General features: G+C 42.4%; 1 protein-coding gene across 1 annotated transcript in view; it reads left to right on the top strand.

The window, feature by feature from the left end:
- Plekhd1 (pleckstrin homology and coiled-coil domain containing D1) overlaps positions 1-12,851 on the top strand; it is a 45,795-nt gene that overhangs the window by 13,421 nt on the left and 19,523 nt on the right. Inside the window, exons 5-6 of the mRNA XM_020163132.2 lie at positions 216-307; positions 1,229-1,281. Coding sequence (XP_020018721.2) covers positions 216-307; positions 1,229-1,281 — 145 coding nt within the window. The remainder of the gene's footprint in view (positions 1-215; positions 308-1,228; positions 1,282-12,851) is intronic.

Genomic DNA, 12,851 nt, shown 5'->3' with positions numbered 1-12,851 from the left:
CCACCTTGCAGCCAGGCCAGACTCCAGTTACTGTAAATGATCAGTGCTGGTGGCCCAAAGCCTGGGGGGCCAGAGTGGGCGCCAGCTGAGGTTCTGGAGGGGAGAGGATGGGCGAGCACAAAGTATGTGTGCTCTCCTTCTCCTCAGCCCTCTGCTTTAACAATTTTGTGTTTCTTCCTCTTCTCTCTTCTGTCCCATCTGTCCTCCCTCCCCAGGACCTGGAAGAATGCCCAGCTGGGAGAAGCCATGATCAAAAGCCTGGAGGCCCAAGGACTTCAGTTGGCCAAGGAAAAGCAGGAGTATTTAGGTTGACTGGAAGGGGTGGGCTGGAATGTGAGGTTCCCGTTGGCAGCACTTGGGGGGCATCGGCTACAGCCAGGGGCTTGGAGGATGGCATGGGCAGGGGTGGAGATGTCTCCTGTGGGGCTTAGCGGGCAGCTTGGTGCCTGGAGGGCTTTGTGGTGTATTAAATGTTCTTTTGACCAGCATGGGGATGGGGACGCAGAAGGGTGGTGGCAGCAGCAGGAAGGCCTGGTGGCCAGGAACTGGGGCTCTAGACTAGACCTGTCACGTATCTCTCAGCTGTGTGTGTGTCTTGAAACAGCACAACCTCTCTAAGCTTTAATTTCTTTCTCCTTAAAGTGGAGAGCAAAATAGTTCCCAGCTTTTAAAGGTGGGGTGGAGATTGGGCTAACAGGAAAATACCTGTAAGTGCTGTGTCTGGAGATGATGTTTTTATCCTACCCTGGGCCCCAGGTGCTGCACTTTAAAACTGGCCACAGGCTCCAGGCCCCTGTGCTCTGACTGGCTGATAAGTAAGCTTTGTTTGGGGGAAAAGTCGGTGAGATGAGGTCTGGTTCCTTGCCTGGGATCCTCCCCCTTCTGCCTGCTTAGGCACTTGTGCTCTAGGCACCACTCTCCTCACCCCTAGGACTCTGCTGTCCCACTAGCCAGACACTACCGCAGGTGGGAGACACTGAGGACTAGCTGGGGGTGAGGGGGAAGCTACAGAGATCCACCTGAGCCTCCAAGGTCAAGGCCCCGTGAAGGGAACAAAGCAGGAATAATGACCAGAAAGGAGGGAAGTAGCTCAGATGAGGTAGCTTAGTGGGGATGCTGACTTCTTCTCTGGGAGATGGTGGGGGTGACAAAGACCACTTGGGGCACCTGCCCCCTGAGGACCTCTAACCTGGGTGAGCTTCTTGTGAGTGTGTGTTTGCTTTGGCAGACAAACTGATGGAAGAGACGGAAGAACTCTGCCTTCAGAGGGAGCAGAGAGAGGTAGGAGCCATGGTGGATGCTCAGAACGGCCACCCCTCCTACCACTTCCCCATTCATGGCCACTGCACATTGGCTTTGTTTCAGGCGTGAAGGAACCATGTAGGTGACTGGGTACCCAGTCTTGGACTTGCTGGAAAGTCAGGGAGGCCAAGTGAGGTGACAATGCACCCAATTTGCTGTAGCTTCTGGGCAGGAAGCGCATCTCTCAGGAGGAAAGTAAATCGGGTGGCTGACCACCTTCTGGAGAAAAAGTCATCCAAAAACTTTACTTGTCACTGATATCCACAGGGGCTGTGACACCTCTGTTATCCATAAGGGGCTTCTGGTGATGGAATTTGGTGATCTTAGTACCCCTTCATTTTCTCAATGTCCACAGATGAGTCCTGGGCAGATTCATTACTGGTTTAAAGCAGCCTGTCCACCAAAATCCACTTCCTTTCCAATCTCTATGTAGCACAGGGCCTTGCCTGTCCTGAGCAGTCATTCCCACACCTGAAGGACAGGGTAGGGTAATAGTTAGCAGTGCAGACTGTGGAGCCAGACTGCCTGTGATTGTACTTTGACAAGTCACTTAGCCTCTCTGAGTATCATTATTCTCATCTGAAAAATGAGGGCAAAAATAAAAACCTATCTTTTTAGGGATAAGGATTAAACAAAATGTTACATGTAAAATGCTTGGCATATAGTACCTGCCTAATGAATATCTGTGTTTGTTAGTATGATACTTGTGTTATTTTTATTCATTTATTTTTGTGGTACTGGGGTGTTGAACCCAGGGCCTTTCATGTGCTAGCCAAATTGTAGCCCCAGTCCTTTTTAAATTTTATTTTAAAACAGGACCTCACTCAGTTCTCAGGCTGCCCTTGAACTCACCACCCTCCTGCCTTAGCATCCTAAGTAGCTGGGATTACAGGTTTACACTACCATGCCCATCTCATGTTATTAATTTTGGACCCATCCTGCATGATAACTGTCTGAGGTCCAGAGCTGTGGATGGCTTGTCCACAGTAGCCTATGTTGATAGAAAAGGCCTGACTGAGTCCACTTTTCTTTGCTTAAGTCATTTTCCCCTGTCTTCCCCTGGCCAAGCCATAGGGCTGAGGTCATCAGCCTTGGCTCAGTGCCCAACTTTCTGATTCAGCTCTCAGAAATGCTGCACCTTCCCAAACACTTCTCATGGGACTCTCAAACACACCCCAAAGTCAAGGATCACTGGGTCTTTTTTACACCCCAAACCTTCCAAGGCCTGGCACAGCACCTGACCCAAGAGGAATGCTTAGTAACTGTTTGAGCAAATAACCAACAAATGAACAGATTTGGCTCTTGCAACTTTACCTTACATCTTAGATTTAATCCAGTAGGACAATCTGTCTTCATTTTTCTTCTTCCAAAATTCCATCAGTGGTCTGGGGGCATGGCTCAAGTAAGAGAGCTTGCCTTTGCCATCTTCTCCATACAATCCCAGGCATGGTGAATGAGACTTTGGTGCACCGTCAGTAACTTAACAACAGGTGATCCAGGAAAGCCCGGCATGGGGCGAGAGTGGCAGAAACAGCCCCAGGGGGGCTGTGGGGGAGAGGAGAGGTATCCATCAGAGAGGCTGAATCTGGGACAGTCATCAGCTGGAGGAAAATTTAGACACTCTATCTAGGTCTTCAGGTGGGAAATTAGGACAGTGGAGACCCACTGCATGCAGGCCTCACTTAACGCCACAGTGTGTTCAAGGAGGGAGGCTGCTGTCCGCCATGAATTCTCCTTCTCTGCTACAAAATATGTGTGAGGCTCAGGCCCAGCTGGGCCTTCATTGGAGGCTGGTCTGGGTTGGAGGAGGGAGAAAACTGTGCCAGGTTCGTATTCCTTGTCAGTGGTCTATTCTAGATCAGACTTAACTCAGATTCCATTCCTGGTGGACCACTGAGCCATTCTGCCCTAACTTGCTTATCTATCAAATGGAGCCACCTGTACCCTGCACCTGTCCCATCTAACTCCAGGTCAGAGATTGCCAGGTGTGGTTGGGTTGTGTAGAAAGAGTACATGATAAGATGATTTCTTCTGATGATTTGTGAGGTATCTGGGGGACAGGAGACTAAAGGAAGACACAGGGTCCAAGCCAGGAGAGCTGGCTTAAAGTTTCAACTTTATCACTGACTGGCTGACATTGGCCATGTCAGCTGACTTCTATGAACTTCAGATTGTCCATCTGTGATGCCCACTAAAAGTAATGCTGCTCCTGCCTGCCTCCCAGTTTGCTGCAAGGCTCAAAGGGATAGAAGTCAGGGAAGTGCTCTGTAGACTGCGAAGTTCTCATGCAGAGGCATACCATGTGACAGTGCAGCCCTGACACCTTCCATGTGGCAGAAAGGGCCTGGAACTCTGAGGCATGTGCAGAGACTAAAGGGAGAGCCAACCTGGGGGCCAGAAGACCATGCCCTTCCTCCGGTGTACATCCTCCAGAGATCCTTGGCTCCATGTGGCCTAGTCTCCTACCTGCTGGAGGAGGACAGTCTGCCTACCTTCCCTTTCTGGCTGAACTTTTAGAGCTTATATGCAGGCAGGTACAGGGAAACCAGACTTACCCAGGGCTGCCATGGCAGGGTTCCTGCCGTCCCTGTCAGAACACAGACTGAGTTAGAAGTTCCCACTTTAAGTGTGAAGGTCTTTGCTGAGCTTGCTCCTGATTCCATCATGGGCAGCTACTCAAGATCCAAGGTTATTTGAAAACTCTTCCTTTCATGAAGTTGAAGTTTGCTTTCTAGTGACTTCTTTCTACTCTTACATTCCTGCAATTCAGGTCAGATCCAAGAAGTAGGAGAATAAACTTAACCTGGTGGAGAAAGGCTTTGGCTGCATTAGGTCTTAAATGACAACTCAGTCCACAACAAAGTTGATTCATACCATTTTAGTCCACAGGAACAGAAAGTTCTGGCTGCTTCAGGCTTATAAATTGTAACTTCCACTCCAATCAGCATTCTTAGGCTGCACCTGGCTTAATAATCATCTAGTCAGGCATAGTGGTACAGCCTTAGGAGCTGGAGCCAGGAGGATCACAAGTTTGAGGCCAGCCTGGGCTACATAGCAAGTGGAAAGAACTGGGCACAGTGGTTCATGCCTGTAGTCTTTGCTACTCAGGAGGCAGAAATCAAGGGGACAGCAGTTTGAAGCTAGTCTTAGCAAAAAGTTAAGGAGACCCCATCTCACCCAATAAAAACTGGGCATGGTGGTGTGCACCTGACATCCCAGCTCTGCTGGAGACATAAATAAGATCACAGTCCAGGTCAAGTTTAAGCCCCCAGTAACACACCCCTTCTTCCTCCAAATAAGAAAAAAAAGTGGAAAAGTGAACAAGGAGGAGGGAGAGTAACCCCCCCACTCTCATTAAATTTCATTTAGTAGAGCAGTTGTAGGTTCACAGCAAAATTGAGTGGAAAGACAGAGAATACCCCCTGCCATCCCCGTTTCCCCCACTACCCACATCCCACACCATGGTGGTGCGTTTATCACAACCAAGGAACCTACACCCACACATCATTGTCATCCAAAGTTCAGTTTGTCTGAGGGTTCACACTTGCTGATGTACATCCTGTGGATTTTCACAAATGTATGATTCCATTCACCCACCACTGCATTATCACTCAGTAATTTTACTTCTTAAACATCCTCTGTGCTCCATGAATTCATCTCTCTCTCAGTTAACCCCTGATCTTTTTATTGTCTCCAAAGTTTTGCCTTTTCCAGAATGTTGTATAGTCGGGATAATATGCTGTGTTGCCTTTTCAGACAAGCTGCTTTTATTTAGGGAGCAATATACCCTTCAGCTTCCTTCAAGTCTTCATGGCTTGATAGCTCATTTGTTTTTGGAGCGGAGGAGATTCTGTTGTCTGGTGTACCACAGTTTCTTTATCCATTCCCCACTGAAGGACATCTTTGTTGCTTCCAAGTTTTAGCAATTATGAATAAAACTGCTATAAACATCCAAATCCAGGGTTTTCTGTGGACATACATTTTCAGTTCATTTGAATAAGTAACAAGAAGTGTGATTTTTGGATCATATGGAAAAAGTACGTACTTTTGTAAGAAGCTGCCAAACTGCCTTCCAAAGAGGCTACACCATTTTGCATTCCCACTAGCAATGAGTGAGAGTTCCTGTTGCTCCACATTTTTGCCAGCATTTGGTGTCGTCAGTATTCAGAATTAGAGCTATTTTAATGGATATGTAGTGGCAACTCATTGTTTTAATTTGTGGTGAACTCATGACATATGTTGAATTTTCTTTTTTCTTTATTTTGTTCTTGGTGCTGGCGATTGCACCCAGGCTCCTGTGCATGCCTGGCAAGTGCTCTACCATTGAGCTACTTCCCTTGCCCACGGAGATCTTCTGTGTGCTTATTTGTCATTTGTAGGTCTTCTTTGGTAAGGTCTGTTAAGCCTCTTGCACTTGTTTTAAAATGGATTGTTCATTTGCATATCGAGTTTTAAGAGTTCTTCGTGTATTTTAGTTCTTCCTTTATTAGATGTGCCCACAAATATTTTCTCCAACTCTATGGCTTACCTTCTCAAAATTATACAGCCACTTTGGAAGACATTTTAGCAACTTCTTACAAAACTAACAGACTTTTTTTCCCATATGATTCATCAATCACACTCCTTGACATTGTCTTTCACAGAGTAGACATTTTTAATTTTAATGAAATCCAGCTTATCAGTTACTCATGGATCACGCCTTAGGTGTTATATCTAACAGTCACCACCATACCCAAGGTCATCATCTAGAAGTTTTATAGTTTTGTGTTTTACATTTAGGTTTATGACTCATTTTGTGTTAGTTTTTGTGAAAGATGTAAATGGTAATGTGTTTTGTTTTGTTTTGGCAATCTTTCAAAACTCACAAAGGAACTAAAAAATGCAAACCAACCTATGTCTATTAAATAAACTGAATCAATAATTAATAACCTTCCAAAACAGAAGCACCAGGGCCAAATGGGTTCCCTGGTGAATTCCACCAAACGTTTAAGGGAGAAATTATACCAATTCTTCACACTGTCTTCTAGAAGATGGAAGCAGAGGAAATACTTCCTAGCTCATTTTATGAGGCTAGCATTACTCCAGTACCCAAACCCCACAAACACATTACATTACAGGAAAAGGAAGACCATAAACCCGTATCACTCAGGAACAGATGCAACAATTCTCAACAAAAAATTTGCAAATCAAATCAACAATTGTGTATAAAAAGAATTTATACACCATGACCAAGGGGATTTACCCCTGTATGCAAGGCTAGTTCAATACTCAAAAACCAATTAATGCAATCCATCACATCAACAGACTAATGAAGAAAAACGAAACCAGGTACTAGGTAGTTCATGCCTGTAATCTTAGCCACTTGGGAGGCTGAGCTTGGGAGGATCACTGTTTGAGGCCAGCCTGGGCAAATAATTGGTGAGACTTTGTCTCCAAAAATAATCAGAGCAAAAATGGACTGGAGGTATGACTCAAGCAGTAAAGCTCCTGCTTTGCAAGTGCGAAGCCCTGAGTTCAAATCCGAATCCCACAAAAAGAAAGAGAAAAACCACATGATCATATCAACATATGCAGAAAAAGCATTTGACAAAATCCAATGCCTGTTGATGATTTTAAAAAAGTATAAAAAAAGACTTCTTCAACTTGATGAGGAGCATCTACAAAAGACCTACACCTGACACCATACTTAGTGGTGAGAAACTTGAAGCATTTTTCCAAAGACAAGAAACAAAGCAAGAATGTTCCTCTCACCACTGCTTTTCAGCATTGTGCTAGAAGTCCTAGGTAATGCAATAAGTCAAGAAAAGAAAATAGATGGCATCCAGATTGGGAAGAGAAAAATAATACTGTCTTTATTCACAGATAACACGATCATCTATGTAGGAAAACTCAGAGTATCGAGACACACAAATTCCTAGAACTCATAAGGAATGGTAGTAAGGTTATGAGATTAATGTACAAAAGTCTATTGCTTTCCTATATACCATCAATGAACAAGTGGAATTTGGAATTAAAAACACATTACCAGAGCTGGGGGTGTGGCTCAGGTGGTAGAATGTTTGTAAGATTGTGTCTTCAAGGAAATGGGCCATTTCATTTAGGTTATCAAATCTGTGGTGAAGAGTTGCTCATAATATTCTTTTATTATCCTTTTAATGTCTGTGATATCTGGAGTTACGTCTTTTCTTCCTCTCACTTCTAATATTAGTAATACAACTTCTCTTTTTTTCTTAGTTAGGTGGGCTATAGGTTTATTGAGTTTAATGATCTTTGCAAAGAACCAACTTTTGATTTTGTTGACTTTCTTTAGTAATTCTCTATTTTCAGTTTCATTGGTTTCTGCTCCAATTTTTCTTTATTTTCTTCTGCTTACCTTGGATTTCATTTCTTATTCTAGTTTCCTAAGATGGCATCTCAGATGATGGATTTAAAATTTTTCTCTTTTTTAAAATATACACATTCAATACTATAAAATGCCCTCTAAGCACTGTTTTTGCCCTACCTGACAAATTTTGGTGAATTTTATTTTCATTTAGTTCAAAATATTTTAAAATTTCTCTTGACATTTCTTCTTTTATTCATGCATTATTCAGAAGTAAGTTCTTTCATCTCCAGATATTTTGTGGGTTGTTTTCTAGCTATCATCCTTATTGATTTCTTGTGTAATTCCAGTATGGCTGGGCAGCAGACACTTTGTGATTCCCATGCTTCTAAATTTGCTAAGGTGTATCTAGTAGCCCAGAATGTGGTCCATCTTGGTGAGTGTCCTGTGTGAGCTTGACAAGAATGTGCAATATGCTGTTGTTTGATGACAGTCTGTAGGTGTCTTGGTCAGTTTGATCTGCCATAACAAAATAGGATGAGTGGCTTAAATGACAGAAATTTATTTCTCATAGTTCTGGGCACTAGAGAGTTCAAGATCAAGGTGTCAGAAAGACTGAGCATAGAATATCTTTCTCTATCCCTTTACTTTTAATCTATATGTGTATTTATATTTAAAGTGGGTTTCTTGTAGACATACTTTTCAGGTGGAGTCTCAAGTGTTTGCTTGGGGCTGGCCTCAGATCACAATCCTCTCTACAGCCTCCTGTGTGGCTGGAACCACATGTGTGCCCAACTCATTGACTGAGATGGAGTCTTGGTAACTTTTTGCCAGTCTGGCCTCACACTGGGATCCTTCAATCTCTACCTCCTGTGCCCCACTTACGTGGTTTTTTTTTTTTAATTATCTCTGTCTTTTAATTGGCATATTTAAGCCATTGACATTTAAAGTGACTATTGATATAGTTGGATTGATGTTACCATATTTGTTGTACTCTTTACTTGTTTCTGTGTTTCGTTTTCCATCTATTTTCTCATTTTTATGGGTTTAATTGTGTGATTTTATGGTTCCGTTTTCTCCTTTCTTAGCATATCAGGTACACTTTTTAAAACTTGTTTTTCAGTGGTTGCATTTCCAAGTAATCTGTCTCCTTTCAAACAACACTCTTCCCGACTCCTCCCTTCCATCCCTTACCACTTTTTGTCCTTCGTTTGCCTTTTCCTCGAGTGCACTGGGCATGTAGTAACATAGCATATAGAGAATGGAGTATGTCCTTGCTGTTATTATTGTGGATTCACTGTTTTAGATCAACTATAAATAAGTTATCCAGTCTCTACTGCCCTCCCTTTCTTCATGTACATCTGAGTTTTTGACCTATCTTATTTTCTTTCTCTCTGGAGAACTTTTGGGGTTCTTTCAGATGGGATTTTGCTATGCTGCCCAGGGTAGCCCCAAACTCCTGGTCTCAAGTGATCCTCCTGCTAGGGTGTATGCTACCCTGCACGGTTTCAAGAACTCCTTTTTAGTATTTCTTGCAAGGCACGTGTACTGGAGAAATCTTTATTTCTCCTTCATTTTGAAAGGATAATTTTTCATGACACAGAATTCTAGGCTGACTTTTTTTTCTTTCAATGCTTTAAACATCTCACTCCATACTCTTCTTGTTTGCATAGCTTCTGAGGAGAAGTTGGATGCAATTCTTATTTTTTACTGTTTTACAGGTAAGATTTTTTTCCTGTTTCTTTTAAGATGTTTTCTCCTGTCCTTAATTTTTCTGAAACCTGTATATGATATGGCCAAGAGTAATTGTTTGTCTTTTTGTTTATTTTGTCTTTATCCTTTGATGTTCTGAGTTTCCTGGGTCTGTGCTTTGGTTTCTGACATTATTTTGTATAATTTTCAGTATTTATTGCTTCAAATATTGCTCTGTTCCTTTTCTTTCTTCTCCTTCCAGTATTTTCAGTTACAAATGTCACACCTTTTGCAGTGACCCCATAGCTCTTAGATATTCTGTTCTGTGGGGTTTTTTTCTTTTCTTTTTTAGGTTTTGTTCTTTTTTTTTCTTCATTTTGATTTTGCTGTTTTGGAAGTGTCTGTTGTCAAGAAAAGTGCTCTTCAAGTGTTTTTGATCTCTTGCATTCATTCCTTCCTCTCTTTCCTTCCTTTTCCTTTCTTCCTTTCTTTTCCTTCCTTCCTTCCTTCCTTCTTTCCTCCTTCCTTTTCTTTCAGTTCTGGGGATCCAATTCAGGCCCTGAATCTTGTGTATGCTAAAGCAGGTGCTTCACCCCTAAGTAGACCTCAGCCCTTTTGTATTTTTTTATTTTTTCATAAAATTTCCACTTTTCTATTTATATTACCCATCTTTTGTTTTTATGGGACTGGGGTTTGAACTCAAGGTTTTGCATTTGCAAAGCAGGCACTCTACCACTTGAGCCACACCGCCAGTCCATTTTGCTCTGGTTTTATGTTGGAGATGGGGGTCTCTTGAACTATATGCCCAGGCTGGCCTCAAGCCTCAATCCTCCTGATCTCAGCCTCCCAAGTAACTAGGATTACAGGCATGAGCCACCGGTGCATGTCTACTTTTTCCATTAAAGCCTTTAGCATATAAGCATAGTTGTTTTTGTTTCGTTTTGTTACTTCCTGGTCTGATAATTCCAACACTCTTGCCATGTCCAACTCTGGTTCTGGTTCTGATACTTAATCAGTCTTCTTAAACTGTGTTTTGCCTTTTAGTATGCCTTGTAATTATTTAATGAATGCCAGACATGATGTACTGGGAAGAGGAACGAGGCCTTGGGAATGCAGTGGCAAGGTATTGGGAGAGGGGAAGCACTCTATAGTTCTACAATTAGGTCTCAGTCTTTTGATGAGGCTGGGCGCCTAGACTGTGGACTTCACCATTGTTTCTCATTCTCCCACCCCCACCTCTTCCTCTTAGGCGGGTTGGAGTGGGCTAGAATTGGGTACTTTCCTTCCACTGGGTAGGAGAGGCTCTCATGAAATAATTTCTCTGAGGGTAGTTCTGGTTAAGAAGAGTGTTCTGTTGTACTTCAAAATGACTACTTTTCCCAGGCATGGTGGTACACATCTATAATCCCAGCACTTGGGAGGCTGAGGCAAAAAAATCAGAAATTCAAGACCAATATGGGCTTCATAGCAAGACTTTGTCTCAAAAAAAGAAGCAAAACAAAAAGAAACCAAAAAGACTACCTTTCCCCTCCTCATTCTGGAAGCACATGGAATTTTTCTCTGATATTCACTGTGAGAACCTGTAGAGTCCTTGGAGGTAAAGCTGAAAAATATGTGAAGGAGCCCTAAGACTCCCAGTAGCTTTTACCTCTCAGACTTGTCCACATGGAGTCCTCAGCAATTCAACTGCAGTTCAGGTTTTCCTGTTTCTGCCCTGGTTCCCACTGAGGCTTTGGCTGGTGAGCTTCTGCAATGTTAGCATGATTTTCTGTATCCAACTCTTCTCCAGTTTTGGGGTAGCAGTTTGCCCTGTGATGTCACTTCTCTGACGTATCGAAAAGGAATTGTTGATATTCCAGTTCGTTTAGCTTTTTACTTGTAGGATGGTGTGTCAACTTTTGAGCTCCTCACATTCTAGACTGCAAACTGAAAGTACTCAGTTCTCTTTGATTCCTCTTTAACACGTATAGTTTAACTGTTTTCCAAATTGAAATGATACTCTTTGTAGAGACCCAGGAAACATGAATTTATCCTTTATTCTGCAATTGACGGCCAACTACTGTCAGTGTTTCAGTTTCTCATTTGTCTTTTCACCCTGTTTGTGGTTTGTTTTCTGTCTCTCCCTATAGATGTATATATTATGTATCTAATTTATGTCCTGCTCTTTCATTATGCCCATTATACCTTCATGAGCGGTTTTATCTTTGTAATGCCAGGTGACATTTCTTAAAAACATCAGCTTTAATAGCCATGTTTATTCATCATATGCAATGTTTCGTTGAACTAATCTTGTATTTTTGAACATCTAGATTTTCTTCACTGTTGTAAGTGATGCCATCTTGAACATCCTGTACACAGACCTTGGTCTGCTTCTCTAATTATTTCCATAAGATGGATTTCTTAGGATAGACTTGACCTTGACTCTTAGGCAATTGCCAAATTGCTTTCCATAAAACTGTATCAACTTACACTCTCACCAGCAGTGCATGGACATTTCCATCTTGCTGTATCTTTTCTGTTTGTGTGATTTTAAACAAGTAGCTTAATTTATACCTGTGCTTTCCCCATCTGCAAAGTGGGATAATATCCTACTCTAAAGTTGTTATGAAGATGAAAAGTATGTAAAATACTTAGCAAAGTAAGTTCACAGTAACTTCTAGGCACGATTATGTTTATTATCACCGAGCACTAACATCTGTGTTTGAATTTTCTTTTGAGTTGCTGTCCATTCTTGAAAAGATATTACTCAGTTTGATTTATAATGCAAGGTAACATTTACTAAGCACTTAGTATTTCACAGGCTGTATTTGTTAGCTCGTGTATTCCTCCCAATAACCCTACAAGGTGAAACTGATTCATTTCAGAGAGTACTCCTAGGCTTCCTATCTGCACTAGATCTTAAGACAGTTTAGACCACTTAAGTTAACTTAATTTGCCATGCATATATAACTGATCCCAAGTTCATTATCTTCCCCAACAGAGCTAGTGGTCTTCTGACCACTTCTCCCAGGGAGCTACCCATGGTTTGTGTTCAGAAACTTGGGAGTCATGCTTCACCCTGACCTCCCGCCCCTCACCCTTTTTACCCCTCACCCTTTTTACATCCAAGTCCTGCTAGTGTTGACCTCCCCGTGTTAGATATTTTTGTGTCACTGTGACCAAAATACCTGAGAGAATAATTTAAAAGGAGAAATTTTGGCTCATGGTTTCTTGGTCCATGTAATTGTGCTAAATGCCATGGTGACAGGAGTGTGTAGGGCAGCAGCTTCTTCAACTAATGGCAGACAGGAAGTAGACAGAAGCAACAGGAGGGGCCAGGAATAGCCCCCAAAGACACGTTCCCCAGTGACCTACGTCCTCCTACCAGGCTGAAAATTCCACCACTTGCCAATAATCTATTCAAATTTTGATCCCATCAGTGGATTAAACCATTCATCAGCTCTCATGATCTAATGCTCTCTAGAAAACCCCTCACAGACACATCCAGAGGTATGCTTTACTAATCTCCTTTCTTAATCAAATCAAGTTGACAATG

This window comes from Castor canadensis, chromosome 3, assembly GCF_047511655.1.
Source record: "Castor canadensis chromosome 3, mCasCan1.hap1v2, whole genome shotgun sequence".
Lineage (NCBI taxonomy): Eukaryota > Metazoa > Chordata > Mammalia > Rodentia > Castoridae > Castor > Castor canadensis.
Note: the sequence above shows the minus strand (reverse complement) of the source record. Positions and strands in the feature narration are given on the sequence as shown.